This window comes from Oncorhynchus keta, chromosome 10 (genome assembly GCF_023373465.1).
Source record: "Oncorhynchus keta strain PuntledgeMale-10-30-2019 chromosome 10, Oket_V2, whole genome shotgun sequence".
Classification (NCBI taxonomy): domain Eukaryota; kingdom Metazoa; phylum Chordata; class Actinopteri; order Salmoniformes; family Salmonidae; genus Oncorhynchus; species Oncorhynchus keta.
Window position 1 is genome coordinate 13,046,351 of NC_068430.1, and position 14,432 is coordinate 13,060,782.

At 40.4% G+C, this 14,432-nt stretch overlaps 1 protein-coding gene across 1 annotated transcript in view; it reads left to right on the top strand.

Annotated features, from left to right (window-relative positions):
• The window catches only part of LOC118389615 (immunoglobulin-like and fibronectin type III domain-containing protein 1), a 31,819-nt gene extending 31,286 nt beyond the window's left edge, over positions 1 to 533 (top strand). Inside the window, exon 28 of the mRNA XM_052528631.1 lies at positions 225 to 533. Coding sequence (XP_052384591.1) covers positions 225 to 229 — 5 coding nt within the window. The 3' untranslated portion in view covers positions 230 to 533. The remainder of the gene's footprint in view (positions 1 to 224) is intronic.
• Positions 534 to 14,432: the final 13,899 nt, after the last annotated feature.

The following is a 14,432-nucleotide window of genomic DNA, read 5'->3' on the forward strand; positions in this document are numbered from 1 at the left end:
GGGTCTTCGTGACTATACTGTGCATTAATTGGCTCATAGACACCAATTATTTATTTTCTGTTTAGTGAATATCATCCGTTGGCTAAAGGATATAATGAAGTAGCATATCTTGACCTTTGAGGGGGTCTTTGATCAATGTACGTCAGTTCTACATCATGGAAGTCCTAGTGTGTGATACTAGGTGTAGTAGAATACTAATTATGTACCATTGGTTTGTTTTCCAGAGTGAAGAGTTCACCCAGATGATTGATTGGCAGCAGCTGGCAACACAAACTTATGTATTGATCTGTCATAGTCTTCAAATAGACTAGGTGTTGTGTGTGTGTGTGTGTGGAGGCTCAGATGCCCTTTTTCTTTTTTCAAAATGGTACACTCTTAGTTTTCTATGTGCTCACATGTAATGTGTCCTTCTATTTATTCTAGTTGTTAAAACATTGCAAAGCATGAAATGAACATGACAAGACAAACACATGTCACTAACTTTTGTGAAAGTGTCTATATAAATATATATATAAATAAAGAGACAAATCTACATAGGCTACATATCTTGTATATGGAAATTAGTTTAGCCTATTCATTTAATTAATATGGGGATTCCATATAATATTGGTAATTAAGAGTGATATTATGTGTAATTGTCTTTCAATTTGTTATACAGATGTATCAATCTGTTCATATTTGAATCAAATTATATTTAATTAAGTTACATTTGTCATTTAGCAGATCCTCTTACCCAGAGTGACTTACAGGTTAAATAAAGGTCAAGTGCTTTGCTCAAGGGCAACTCAACAGATTTTTCACCTAGTCAGCTCGGGGATTCAAACCAGCGAACTCTCACTTACTGGCCCAACGGTCCTAACCGCTAGGCTATCTGCCACCTTTCAGGCCCTTTTTCACAACACACTTGATGTCATGCACAGATTGTGAGCGACTCTTGGCAGTAGTAAGAAAGCCATCACTATCTGCACCCATTCAACATAACCTAGAGTTACGTTTTTATTACTTCTTAACAAAATACAATTTTGGGTTCTCATACACTTACAATTATGTTTTGATTATTGCTTGAACAGTCACTAAGATTATATTTGGTTGTGATCTTTGCAAAATAACTATTTTAGATTCAGCAGTAGTTAGCTACAATACTAACGGTAATTGAGAAAGGCTGTAGCAAAAGCTAGCCAAAGAGATATTTTACTGGTCAAAGTTTAAGTGTTTTTTAAAGTATAATGCATTTGATTTGTGATGATGACACAAACATTATATTAAGCAGGACATACATACTGTATGAGCCTTAAAATCCAATTATAATCCAAAAGTAGTGTGAAATGGACTCATGAGAAACATGTAAATGGAGGCCTTTTTTGCTGGTGTTCTGACAACTCCCCCGTGTTCTGCCACCAACTTGCGAGCATCGTGTGGCAATGTTTGCAAACACAGAAAGAGGTCTATAAGTTTAAGTTTTATTGTCACGTGCACATACACCACCATTCATCCACCAGTGTTGGTTAACTACCAGACAGATTTGGTGCCTATGTGCCAGAATCTCGCAATCTTGCAAGGGTGTGTATTTACATAATTATTCTGAAAGAAAACAGTGCTGCCACAAAAGTATACATTATGGGGACAGCTAAACAGTGCTGCCTCATCAACAGCTCAATTAAAATGGTGCCCCCTTGGGGAAGCCCCTCCCATCAGCACAAACTCATTAATGAATTAAACAATCATAATCAAGCGTACACTTTCCACTCAGCTAAACATATCATGAATTATCTTCATTGAACCGTTGCAATCGGTTTATCATAATACAATATAGCACAATATATAATACATATACACAAGCCCATCACTACTGACATGGTGTCTTCCAATACGCCCATTCACATGAACACGCAATTCAGAACAGGTACTACAAATCCAGTTGATTGCTGTAGCTCGGGTCCTTATTCCAGCATACCCAGAAGCTACTGTCACTGATCCCAGGTACTGCTGCTCATTCTGTTCACCAGTTCCGGAGGTCAACATCACCATCCTTCTAGGCTTCACTGAACTGGATCATTACCACCAGAGACAAGACCGTCTGTCTTGTCTGATTACTCACACCTGGTTCCCATTTCCCCTGATTAGTATGTTATAATTGTGCCCTCTGTTCCCCTTTGTCCTTGTTGGTTATTATTCCCATGTCTGTTGGTCGTGTGAGTTGTTTCAGCTTTTGTGCTGCGTGTCTTGTGCATGACGGGGTCTCGGCCTGTGTCGTTCTACGAGGTTTACCCTCGCTCTTTAGTATGGGTACATCTCAGTGTTTTGTAAAAGTGCTTGTTTTGGGTATATTAAAAAAACCATGTATTCCTGCACCTGTCTCCCACTCCTTTATATCAGCGTGACAGCTACCGTATAAATGCCAAAATAACATGTAAAACAGGTTGCCACTGCAATACACACATTATTATAAACTCCCTTCAGTAAAAGTTTGGTATGGTATAAGGAATTTGCAGACAAGCTGTCATGTTTAATTTAAGTGATGTTTATTGTACTTATCAAATGTTTTGGATGAGCATTCTGTTTGTTTGTTTCTGTTCCACTCTCTCTGTCTCATGTCACATATCAGTTTGCAAAGAATGTAAAAAAAATGTTATTGAGTTAATGAAACCCCATACAAACATAATGCATTTTTTGCTTTCTCAAGTAAGGCAGCTCCAAAATGGAGGTTTCATTCTAGCGCAGTGCTTTCTGTGGTGGTGGGGCAGCCAGCGGAAAATACAGAGCTTAGGGGTTGGTAGTGTTCTCTAGTTGCGCCGTGATTGGCTCAGTGTTCTGTCACTCATGGGGACAATACGTCACCTCAACATCTACCGGGGGAACTCGAAAATTCAAGCCCCTTGGGTGCTGCCATTGAGTTACATTAGAAGTGCCCGTTCAAGAAGGCTCAAGGTCATTGGCCACAGATACAGTAAAATGATGTAAAATCACCGTATATCTCCCGTAGCTTTGTTTTGACTGATCATGTCAACATCATACTTTCAAAATATTAGCTAGCAAGCTAACAGTCATCATGAATAAAGTCAACAATCTACTGGCAATAACAGTCATCATGAATCAAGTCGACAATCAACTGGCAAATCCCTTTCAATCTATATTATGAAGAGAAATTACAGATAAAAACGTATCGGCCGTTGGACATAAACATTACACAAAAAGTTGGAAATCGCAAATTCAACAATGAGTGGTTTGGAAGGAATCAGTGGCTAACTGTAAGCATTGCAAAGCAATCACCTGCCTGCTATTCAATGGAGTGGGTGTGTGGTCCAAGCCAATGGTCATCCAAGTCGGGAACTCGGGCCTCTTTCTAGAGCTCTGACCTGAAGATCACTGAAGTCAAATCAAATTGTATTTTTCACTTGCGCCAAATACAACAGGTGTAGTAGACCTTACAGTGAAATACTTACTTACAAGCCCTTAACCAACAATGCTTCAACACGTTTTTCTTCTTAACCTCTTAAGTGAAAAATAGATAGAAATAGAAAAGTTACAAATAATTAAACAGGAGCAGTAAAATAACAATAGCAATAGCGAGGCTAAATACTGGGGGTACCGGTACAGATTCAATGTAAGACAAGGTAATTGTGGTAATATGTACATGTAGGTCATGATTCGACCTTGTTTTTTTTTCAAGTTCCCAGTTGTCTTGAAAGTACCATAAATCCAGAGAATGGGTGACTTTGTTAACTTCTTGGTGACTGGGGGGCAGTATTGAGAAGCTTGGATGAATAAGGTGCCAGAGTAAACTGCCTGCTACTCAGCCATAAAAGCTAGAAAATGCATATAATTAGTACATTTGGATAGTAAAGACTGAAGTTTCTAAAACTGTTTGAATGATGTCTGTGAGTATAACAGAACTCATATGGCAGGCGAAATCCTGAGAAAAATCCAACCAGGAAGTGGGAAATCTGAGGTGTGTAGGTTTTCAACTCAAAGCCGAAGATACAGTGGGTAATTGGTCATGTTGCATAAGACTTCCATTAGATGTCAACAGTCTTTAGAACAGTGTTTGATGCATCTACTGTGAAGTGGGGCCAAATGAGAGGGGAATGAGTCAGAGGTCTGGCAGAGCCACGAGCTCGTGGCGCGCGGTCATGTGGAAGTTAAGCTTACGTTCCATTGCTTTTCTACAGAAAAATGAATTCTCCGGTTGGAACATTATTGAAGATTTATTATAAAAACATCCTAATGATTGATTCTATACTTAGTTTGACATGTTTCTACGACCCGTAATATAACTTTTTGGACTTTTTGTCCTACCTTTCGGCTGGACTTGCACGCGTGATTGGATTTGTTTACCAAACGCCCTAACAAAAGGAGCTATTTGAACATATATGATGAACTTTATCGAAACAAATCAAACATTTATTGCAGAACTGGGATTCCTGGGAGTACATTCTGATGAAGATCATCATAGGTAAGTGAATATTTATAATGTTATTTCTGACTTCTGTTGACTGCTCAATATGGAGGATATATTTTTGGCTTGTTTGGTCTCTGAGCGCCGTACTCAGATTATTGCATGGTTTGCTTTTTTCCGTCACGTTTAAAAAAAAATCTGACACAGCGGTTGCAATAAGTGGAAGTTTATCTAAAGTTCCATGTATCTTTTATCAATGTTTATTATGAGTATTTCTGTAAATTGATGTGGCTTTGGAACTACTGAACATAACATTTTTGGATATAAATATACAATTTATCGAACAAAACATACATGTATTGTGTAACACGAAGTCCTATGAGTGTCATCTGATAAAGATCATCAAAGGTTAGTGATTCATTTTATCAATATTTCTGTTTTTGTGACTCCTCTCTTTGGCTGGAAAAATGGCTGTGGTTTTCTGTGACCTAACATAATCATTTGTGGTGCTTTCGCAGTAAAACCTGTTTGAAATCAGACACTGTGGCTGGATTAACGAGAATTTTATCTTTAAAATGGTGTAAAATACTTGTATGCTTGAGGAATTTTAATTATGAGATTTTTGTTGTTTTGAATTTTGTGCCCTGCACTTTCACTGGCTGTTGGCACGGTGGGACGCTACCTTTCCGAATATCCCAGAGAGGTTAACAAAGTTTGATGACAAAATGTGCCCACAAAGTACCACCTAACTGTTCAAGTGAGCACAGCACAACGATGTGAGTCCAAATATGTCTTGTATGCTGCTGCATAAATGATGTAATATGCCAGGGAGATATGTATTCTGTAGCTAAGAAAGTAATACTAAGTGTATGTTGTGTAGTAAGCTGTTAGTAGCCCTTGTGCCTCACCCTAATAATTTGGTCCTTTTTCGTGCACATGTAGCCTATAGCCTGTTTTAGAGAAATGTCATCATTGAATATTGTAAGAGCTTTCATTGTCTGCTAATATACCCCCATATATTTATCATATGGTTCTGACTTAGTGTACATGGGGATTACTGTAAGAATGGCCCATGTTCCGAATTTTGTCGCTGTACATTTCAAAGGTGCTGAAAAAATAGTTATATTGCCTACGTCTAAGCTACAGGACTGTTTTCCTAGCACAGAGTGGAATATGTCCCCAGATTCTTCCGATGGCATTGAGGAGTACACCACATCAGTCACTGGCTTCATCAATGACGTCGTACCCAGAGTGACAACAGGTACATACGCCAACCAGAAGCCATAGATTACAGGAAACATCCACACTAAGCTAAAGGGTAGAACTGCAGCTTTCAAAGAGCAGGACTCTAACCCTGAAGCTTATAAGAAATTCCACTATGGCCTCCGACGAACCATCAAACAGGCAAAGCGTCAATACAGGACTAAGATCGAATCACACTGCACTGGTTCCGCCGCTCGGCTGATGTGGCAAGGCTTGCAAACTATTACAGACTACAAAGGGAAGCACAGCCGAGAGATGCCCAGTGACACGAGTAGAGGTCGACCGATTAATCGGAATGGCCGATTAATTGGGGCCGATTTCAAGTTTTCATAATGATTGGTAATCAGCATTTTTGGACACCGATTATGGCCGATTACATTGCACTCCACGAGGAGACTGTGTGGCAGGCTGACTACCTGTTAAGCAAGTGCAGCAAGGAGCCAAGGTAAGTTGCTAGCTAGTATTAAACTTATCTTATAAAAAAATACATCGGTGCCTATGAATTTATCATTGAATCACAACCTACTTCGCCAAATGGGTGATGATTTAACAAGCGCATTCGCGAAAAAAGCACTGTCGTTGCACCAATGTGTACCTAACCATAAACATCAATGTCTTTCTTAAAATCAATACACAACTATGTATTTTTAAACCTGCATATTTAGATAATATTGCCTGCTAGCATGAATTTATTTTAACTAGGGAAATTGTGTCACTTCTCTTGCTTTCTATGCAAGCATTGTCAGGGTATATGCAGCAGTTTGGGCTGCCTGGCTCATTGCGAACTGTGTGAAGACCATTTCTTTCTGACAAAGACCGTAATTCATTTGCCATAATTTTACATAATTATGACATAACATTGAAGGTTGTGCAATGTAACAGCAATATTTAGACCTAGGGATACAACCAATTAGATAAAATACGGAACTGTTCTGTATTTCACTGAAAGAATAAACGTTTTGTTTTCGAAATGATAGTTTCCGGATTTGACCGTATTAATGACCTAAGGCTCGTATTTCTGTGTGTTATTATATTATAATTAAGTCTATGATTTGATATGTGATAGAACTGTCTGACTGAGCGGTGGTAGGCAGCAGCAGGCTCGTAAGCACTTTCCTGTATTTGTCAGCAGCTCATTGCTGTGCTTCAAGCATTGCACTGTTTATGACTGCAAGCCTATCAACTCCCGAGATTAGGCTGGCAATACTATAGTGCCAATAAGAACATCCAATAGTCAAATGTATATGAAATACAAATGGTATAGAGATAAATAGTCCTATATTTCCTATAATAACTACAACCTAAAACTTCTTACCTGGGAATATTGAAGACTCATGTTAAAAAAAAACACCAGCTTTCATATGTTCTCATGTTCTGAGCAAGGAACTTAAACGTTAGCTTTCTTACATGGCAAATATTGCACTTTTACTTTCTTCTCCAACACTCTGTTTTTGCAATAGTTAAACCAAATTGAACATGTTTAAGTATTTATTTGAGACAAAATATATTTTATTGATGTATTATATTAAGTTTAACATAAAAAAGTGTTCATTCAGTAATGTTGTAATTGTCATTATTACAAATATATATGTATATATAAAATTTTAAAAACGGCAGTTGAATCCATATCGGCTTTTTTTGGTCCTCCAATAATTGGCATCTGAATCGGCATGGAAAAATCATAATCGGTCGACCTCTAGACACGAGCCTACCAGATAAGCTAAATTACTTCTATGCTCGCTTCGAGTCAAGTAACACTGAAACATGCATGAGAGCATCAGCTGTTCCAGACAACTGTGTGATCACGCTCTCTGCAGCCGATGTGAGTAAGACCTTTAATCAGGTCAACATTCACAAGTCCGCAGCGCCAGAAGTATTACCAAGACGTGTACTCCGAGCATGCGCTGACCAACAGGCAAGTGTCTTCACTGACAATTTCAACCTCACCCTGTCTGAGTCGGTAATACCAACATGTTTCAAGCAGACCACAATAGTCCCTGTGCCCAAGAACACTAAGGTAACCTTCCTAAATGACTACAGATGTAGTACTCATGTCTGTAGCCATGAAGTGCTTTGAAAGGCTGGTCATGACTCACATCAACACCATTATCCCAGAAGCCTTAGACCCACTCCAATTTGCATACCGCCTTAACAGATCCACAGATGATGCAATCTCTATTGCACTCCACACTGCACTTGCATACCTGGACAAAAGGAACAACTATGTGAGAATGCTATTCATTGACAACAGCTCAACGTTCAACACCATAGTGCCCGCCCCAGGACCCAGGACCCTAGACACCGTGACCCAAAGCCCTGACTCCTGCACGTCCATTCTTGTAGCCATTTTCAATGCCTTTATGTCCTCTAATTGGTTATATGTTCCCCACTTTACAGACAAATCCCCATCCAATGACTGTGGACACTGCAATGCATTTGTTGTAAGAAATGTGCAATATAAATACACTTTGATTTTATTCATGATATTACAGCTGTAGAATATTTAATAAACTGTAATTTTCACAAGGACAATTGATAACTTGGAATTTTATCACTCAACATATCAATCATATAGTGGGAAGGATCCTATAAATCAAGAATGTGTGAATGCATGTACCACTCCGAATACATTTACATTACATTTAAGTCATTTAGCAGACGCTCTTATCCAGAGCGACTTACAAATTGGTGCATCCACCTTATGACATCCAGTGGAACAGTCACTTTACAATAGTGCATCTAAATCTTAAAAGGGGGGTGAGAAGGATTACTTAAATAAATACTGTGCCTTTGAAGATTTGTCTCTGGTCATGAAACTACAATACAGGCTGGATGTCAAAACAAAGTAAATTCTGAATGTCAATAGATTTTTAGATTCATTCTCATCAATGACAACATACTAGAACTGAGTTATCACTCATCGAAGTGTAGTATCTGGGAAAATCTGGTTAATGATTATATACTTGATTAAGTGTCTCTTTCCTTTTAGAATGTTGACAGCTGTATAGGAAACATTGTATTGCTAAGACGCTCAAAATTAACTTAATAGTTACACTCACTGACACAGGATAAACTTTATCCACAAACCGGTAAATTGCCCCTCACTATAGCTTAACTCAAATCTATTTGCACTTCTCCACATGGCCAGACTTGGTGGTCTTCTCCCTTTTTAATGTTCTTATGCTGATCTTTGAAAATTGCCATGAAGTCAAATAGACACCAAAGTTGACATACTCTACAAATAACTATCTAGGCCAGTGGTTGCAAAAAAGGTTATAGACCCGTACCCCTTCAAACATTCAACCTCCAGCTGCGTACCCCCTCGCACTTTCAAATGTTTGTTTTTTGCCATCATTGTAAGCCTGCCACACAGACTATACGAGTGTGTGTTTTTGTCACAACCCGGCTTGTGGGAAGTGACAAGGGCACACATAATAATATAATAATCAATAATTTTGCTCTTTATTTAGCCATCTTACAGGTTCATGAGAAGGGTGTGCTTGAAATTATGCACATAACTGCAATGCTGGGTTGTATTGGAGAGTCTCAGTCTTAAATCACTTTCCACACACAGTCTGTGCCCGTATTTAGTTTTCATGCTAGTGAGGGCCGAGAATCCACTCTCACATAGGTACATGGTTGCAAAGGGCATCAGTGTCTTAACAACTGGATTTGCCAAGGTAGGATACTCTTGAGCACAGCCCTATCCAGAAATCTGGCAGTGGCTTCTGATTAAATACAATTTTCACAGAACTGCTTGTTGCAATTTCTTTGACGCTCTCTTGCTCAGATATCGGTAAGTGGACTGGAGGCAGGGCATGAAAGGGATAATGAATCCAGTTGTTTGTGTCGTCCGTTTCAGGAAAGTACCTGCGTAATTGCGCACCCAGCTCACTCAGGTGCTTCGCTTTATTATGTTTTACATTGTCTGTAAGCTTGAGTTCATTTGCACACAAAAAAATCATACAATGATGGAGAGACCTGTGTGTTGTTCTTGTTAATGCAGACAGAGAAGGGCTCCAAATTCTTAATCATAGCCTCAATTTTGTCCCGCATATTGAATATAGTTGCGGAGAGTCCCTGTAATCCTAGATTCAGATCATTCAGGCGAGAAAAAACATCACCCAGAGAGTCATGTGAGAAACTCATCATCATGCAAGCGATCGGACAAGTGAAAATTATGGTCAGTAAAGAAAACTTTGAGCACATCTCTCAATTCAAAAAAACGTATCAATACTTTTCCCTTTGATAACCAGTGCACTGTTGTGAAAGCATTACATGGTCGCTGTCCATATCATTGCATAATGCAGAACATACACGAGAGTCCAGGAGCCTTGCTTTAACAATGTTTTTTAAATTGTTTTCTCCACAATTTTGTGGTATCCAATTGGTAGTTACAGTCTTGTCTCATCACTGCAACTCCCGTATGGACTCAGTAGAGGTGAAGGTCGAGATCGGTGCATTCTCCAAAACACAACCCAACCAAGTCGCACTGCTTCTTGACACAATGCCCACTTAACCCGGAAGTCAGCCGATGACGCTCTCGGAGGAAACACTGTGCACCTGGCGACCGTGTCAGCGTGCACTGTGCCATAGGTCTCCCGGTCGCATGTGACAGAGCCTGGACTCGAACCCAGAATCTCTAGTGGCCTTAGACCCCTGCACCACTCAGGAGGCCTTGGTTTAACAAAGTTAACAACTTTCACTGTAGTGTCCCCTTGGCAGCAAGAGCCTCTCAGTGGATGAGGCAGTGTACCCAAGTGGCGTCGCAAGCAACTGCTTGCACACGCGTTACCACTTCACTATGTGTCCCTGTCATGGCTTTTGCGCCATCAATACAGATACCAACACATCTTGACCACCAAAGTCCATTTGATGTCACAAAGCTGTCCAGTATTTTTTACATTTTCCTCTCTTATTGTCCTGGTCGCCAGAAGAGGCTTAATTGACCCTCCATGAATGTAACGGACATATACCAGGAGATGTGCCAGGTCAGCCACGTCTGTTGTGTCATCCAGCTGTAATGCATATAATTCACTGGCTTGTATGCGAGGCAGTAATTGTTTCAAAGCATCTCCTGCCATGTCACTGATGCGTCGTGAAACAGTGTTGTTTGATGAAGGCATTGTCTGTATAATTTTTGGAGACTTTTCCCCCAGCACTGTCCCAGCCATATCTGCGACAGCAGGAGTAATTAAGTCCTCCACAATAGTATGGGTCTTGCCTGTCCCAGCCACTCGGTAGCTCACCATATAAAATGCTTCTAGCCCCTTCTTATTAATTGTATCCTTTGCTTTTATACATGTCTTACTACTTACTAAAATTCTGAAATTTCCAACCCCAACTACAACATTTTCAGCCTAGATAGAACTGCCAAAGGTGGTGGAGTTGCAATCTACTGCAGAGATAGCCTGCAGAGTTCTGTCATGCTATCCAGGTCTGTGCCCAAACAGTTCGAGGTTCTACTTTTAAAAATCCACCTTTCCAGAAATTAGTTCCTCACTGTTGCCGCTTGTTATAGACCTCCCTCAGCTCCAAGTTGTGCCCTGGACACCATATGTGAATTACTTGCCCCCCATTTAACTTCAGAGATTGTACCGCTAGGTGACCTAAACTGTGATATGCTTAACACCCCGGCCGTCCTACGTTCCAAGCTAGATGCCCTCAATCTCATCCAAATTATCATGGAACCTACCAGGTACAACCCTAAATCTGTAAACACGGTGTCGTGACGTTGTATTAGTTAATGTGACGACTGTTGCTCATCGAATGATTAAAGGTTTCTAATTGCGTGATTAACTGAATCAAGCAATTATTAACTCATTAACCTGGGGCACATTGGGAAAATTAGTTTTATTGAGTTTCTATTTCCCAAATTAACTCAAAGAATATCAGAATATCGATTTTACAACAACCACTAATTAATCAGTTACCTCTACAGTCTTGTTCTGAACGTCGCATAATCCAGGAATCTGCACGGACCCGGGTCTCACCAATGAGTTCGTACCACACCAATGTTAGTTGAGTATTTATTTACTATAAAGCTAAAATGATGATAAAAGATACACATACACAAAAACACATTCTAGGCTATTGATTAGAACTTTGTATAACGGGCCAACACACTATGGCACGTGTTACCCAAAATGGGGGTTTAAAAGAGAGAGAAAAAGAGAAAGTACACGAGAGAAATATACATTTGGGTGAATTTGTCAGCTATGCTTATTCTCACCCTAGCCTTGCCCCAAACTGCCGCTCTTATGTGTCAGAATATAATGATATAATTACGTGTGGAAGGTCTCCGTGGATTCCCCGCGTGTACCGTTCAGGCTGCTCAATGACGCACTTCCCCGGCGCAACTCAATTGTCCTGACGATGTCAGTGTCCTTTTGGCTTAGGAGTCTGTTCCCTCGCCCTTGCTCTGGAAGGGCTCTTCTGAGGACAGACAGCTCTGTAGCTCAGAGCTCACAGTGTGAGGAATGAAACAGTGTAGATACCATGATTCAATGGGGAGTGGAGGCTAGGTGGTCCGACTTGAATTCACCCGCTTAGACACAGCTACTCATCCGTAGCTTGGGTAGAAAAAGATGTGTTTGTCCTCACACTTGTTGCGATTTGGGTTCGTTGACTTTTTAGACCTCGGCTGCAGCTTGGGTCACTTAGTCTGATATGTTAATTCTTCACTCACAGGTTTTATACCCTCAGGTCAGAAGTGGGCGTAACTGCCTTTAGGGCAATTCTCTGGGTATACCAAGATAAGAGGCAAGGTCTAGAAAGGCAAGGTTACTCAAATCCAATTTTAGACAACTAACTTCACATTTCATCTTTACCAAAACATTATCTTTGATTTGGACATTTTCTATACAACATATACTAGGAAAACTCTTAACGTTGCATTGTTTTCGTAATAACGTCATCTATTAACCCTTAATAACAAAACAAAAATGACGTACATTTTCATATTACATCTATCGTCATGACCACCATTGTGGCTGACGGAAACCATTGTTCCAAAGTCCCTTAATTTCATGTTAAATGTTCTTTGGCTGGTTCTCCATAGTGACAGGACAAAGGAATTTGTCTGTGGCCTAAGCTTTACCATGGGCGTGAGGGGTCATAAAACCCCCACATCTTCAGACTCCTAGATCTCTCCTCCTCTATTGGGGTTGAGAGATAATCTGTAGGGTTGTGGTCTCCTCTTTAACTGCGATCACTGCCTCATTGCCTGCGTCCGTAATGGGTCTTTTCAGGAAAGTTAGGAACCAATATACACAAGCAGTAAGAAAAGCAAAGGCTAGCTTTTTCAAACAGAAATTTGCATCTTGTAGCACAAACTCCAAAACGTTCTGGGACACTGTAAAGTCCATGGAGAATAAGATCACCTCCTCCCATTAGCCCACTGCACGGAGGCTAGGAAATCTACTATAATCGAGAATTTCAATAAGCATTTTTCTATGGCTGGCCATGCTTTCCAACTGGCTACGCCTACCCCGGTCAACAGCTCTGCATCTCCCACAGCAACTTGCCCAAGCCTCCCCATTTCTCCTTCACTCAAATACAGATAGCTGATGTTCTGAAAGAGCTGCAGAATCTTGACCCCTACAAATCAGCCGGGCTAGACAATCTGGACCCTCTCTTTCTAAAATGATGTGCCGAAATTGTTGCAAATCCTATTACTAGCCTGTTCAACCTCTCTTTCGTATCGTCTGAGATTCCCAAAGATTTGAAAGCTACCGCGGTCATCCCCCTCTTCAAAGGGGGTGACACTCTAGACCCAAATTGCTACAGACCTATATCTATCCTACCCTGTCTTTCTAAGGTTTTCAAAAGCCAAGTTAACAAACAGATTACCGACCATGGGAGCACCTCAGCCACACTCAAGGTCCTAAACGACATCATAACCGCCATCGTTAAGAGACATTACTGTGCAGCCGTATTCATCGACACTGTCAATCACCACATACTTATTGACAGACTAGACAGCCTTGTTTTCTCGAATGATTGCCTCGCATGGTTTACCAACTACTTCACTGATAGAGTTCAGTGTGTCAAATCGAAGGGCCTGCTGTCCGGACCTCTGGCTGTCTCTATGGGGGTGCCACAGGGTTGAACCCTCGGGCCGACAATCTTCTGAGAGTTGTCTGTGAGTATAACAGAACTCATATGGCTGGTGAAAACCTGAGAAAACATCTGAGGTTTGTAGTTTTTCAAAGCTTGGCCTACCGAGTACACATTGAGATATGGATGAGGTTGCACTTCCAAGGGCTTCCACTAGATGTCAACCGTATTTTGAAACTTGAATGAGGATTCTACTGTAAAGGAGGGGCTCATGAGACCTGTTTGAGTCAGTGGTCTGGCAGAGAGCCTTGGTCTCATGACGCGCTTCCCGACAGAGTTACCTCTCGTTCCAGTGCTTTTCTCTGGTTGGAACATTGTTGGAACATTATTGATGTTTTATGTTAAAAACATCCTAACGATTGATTCCATACATCCTTACGCATTTTCTTCAGTAATCCACAGGCTCAAACGCAGTCAAAACAGGCAGACAAAAAATACAAATTGTATCCGTAAAGTTCATAGAAACATGTCAAACGATGTTTATATTCAATCCTTGTTTTTAGCCTAAATGAACTATAATATTTAAACCAGACAATAACGTTGTCAATATAAAAGGTTAACAAGAAAGGCACTCTCTCGGGATTGCGCATGAAAAAGCTCTGTGACTCAACAAGGATCCACTCATTCAGACTGGTCTTACTCCCTCATTTATCAG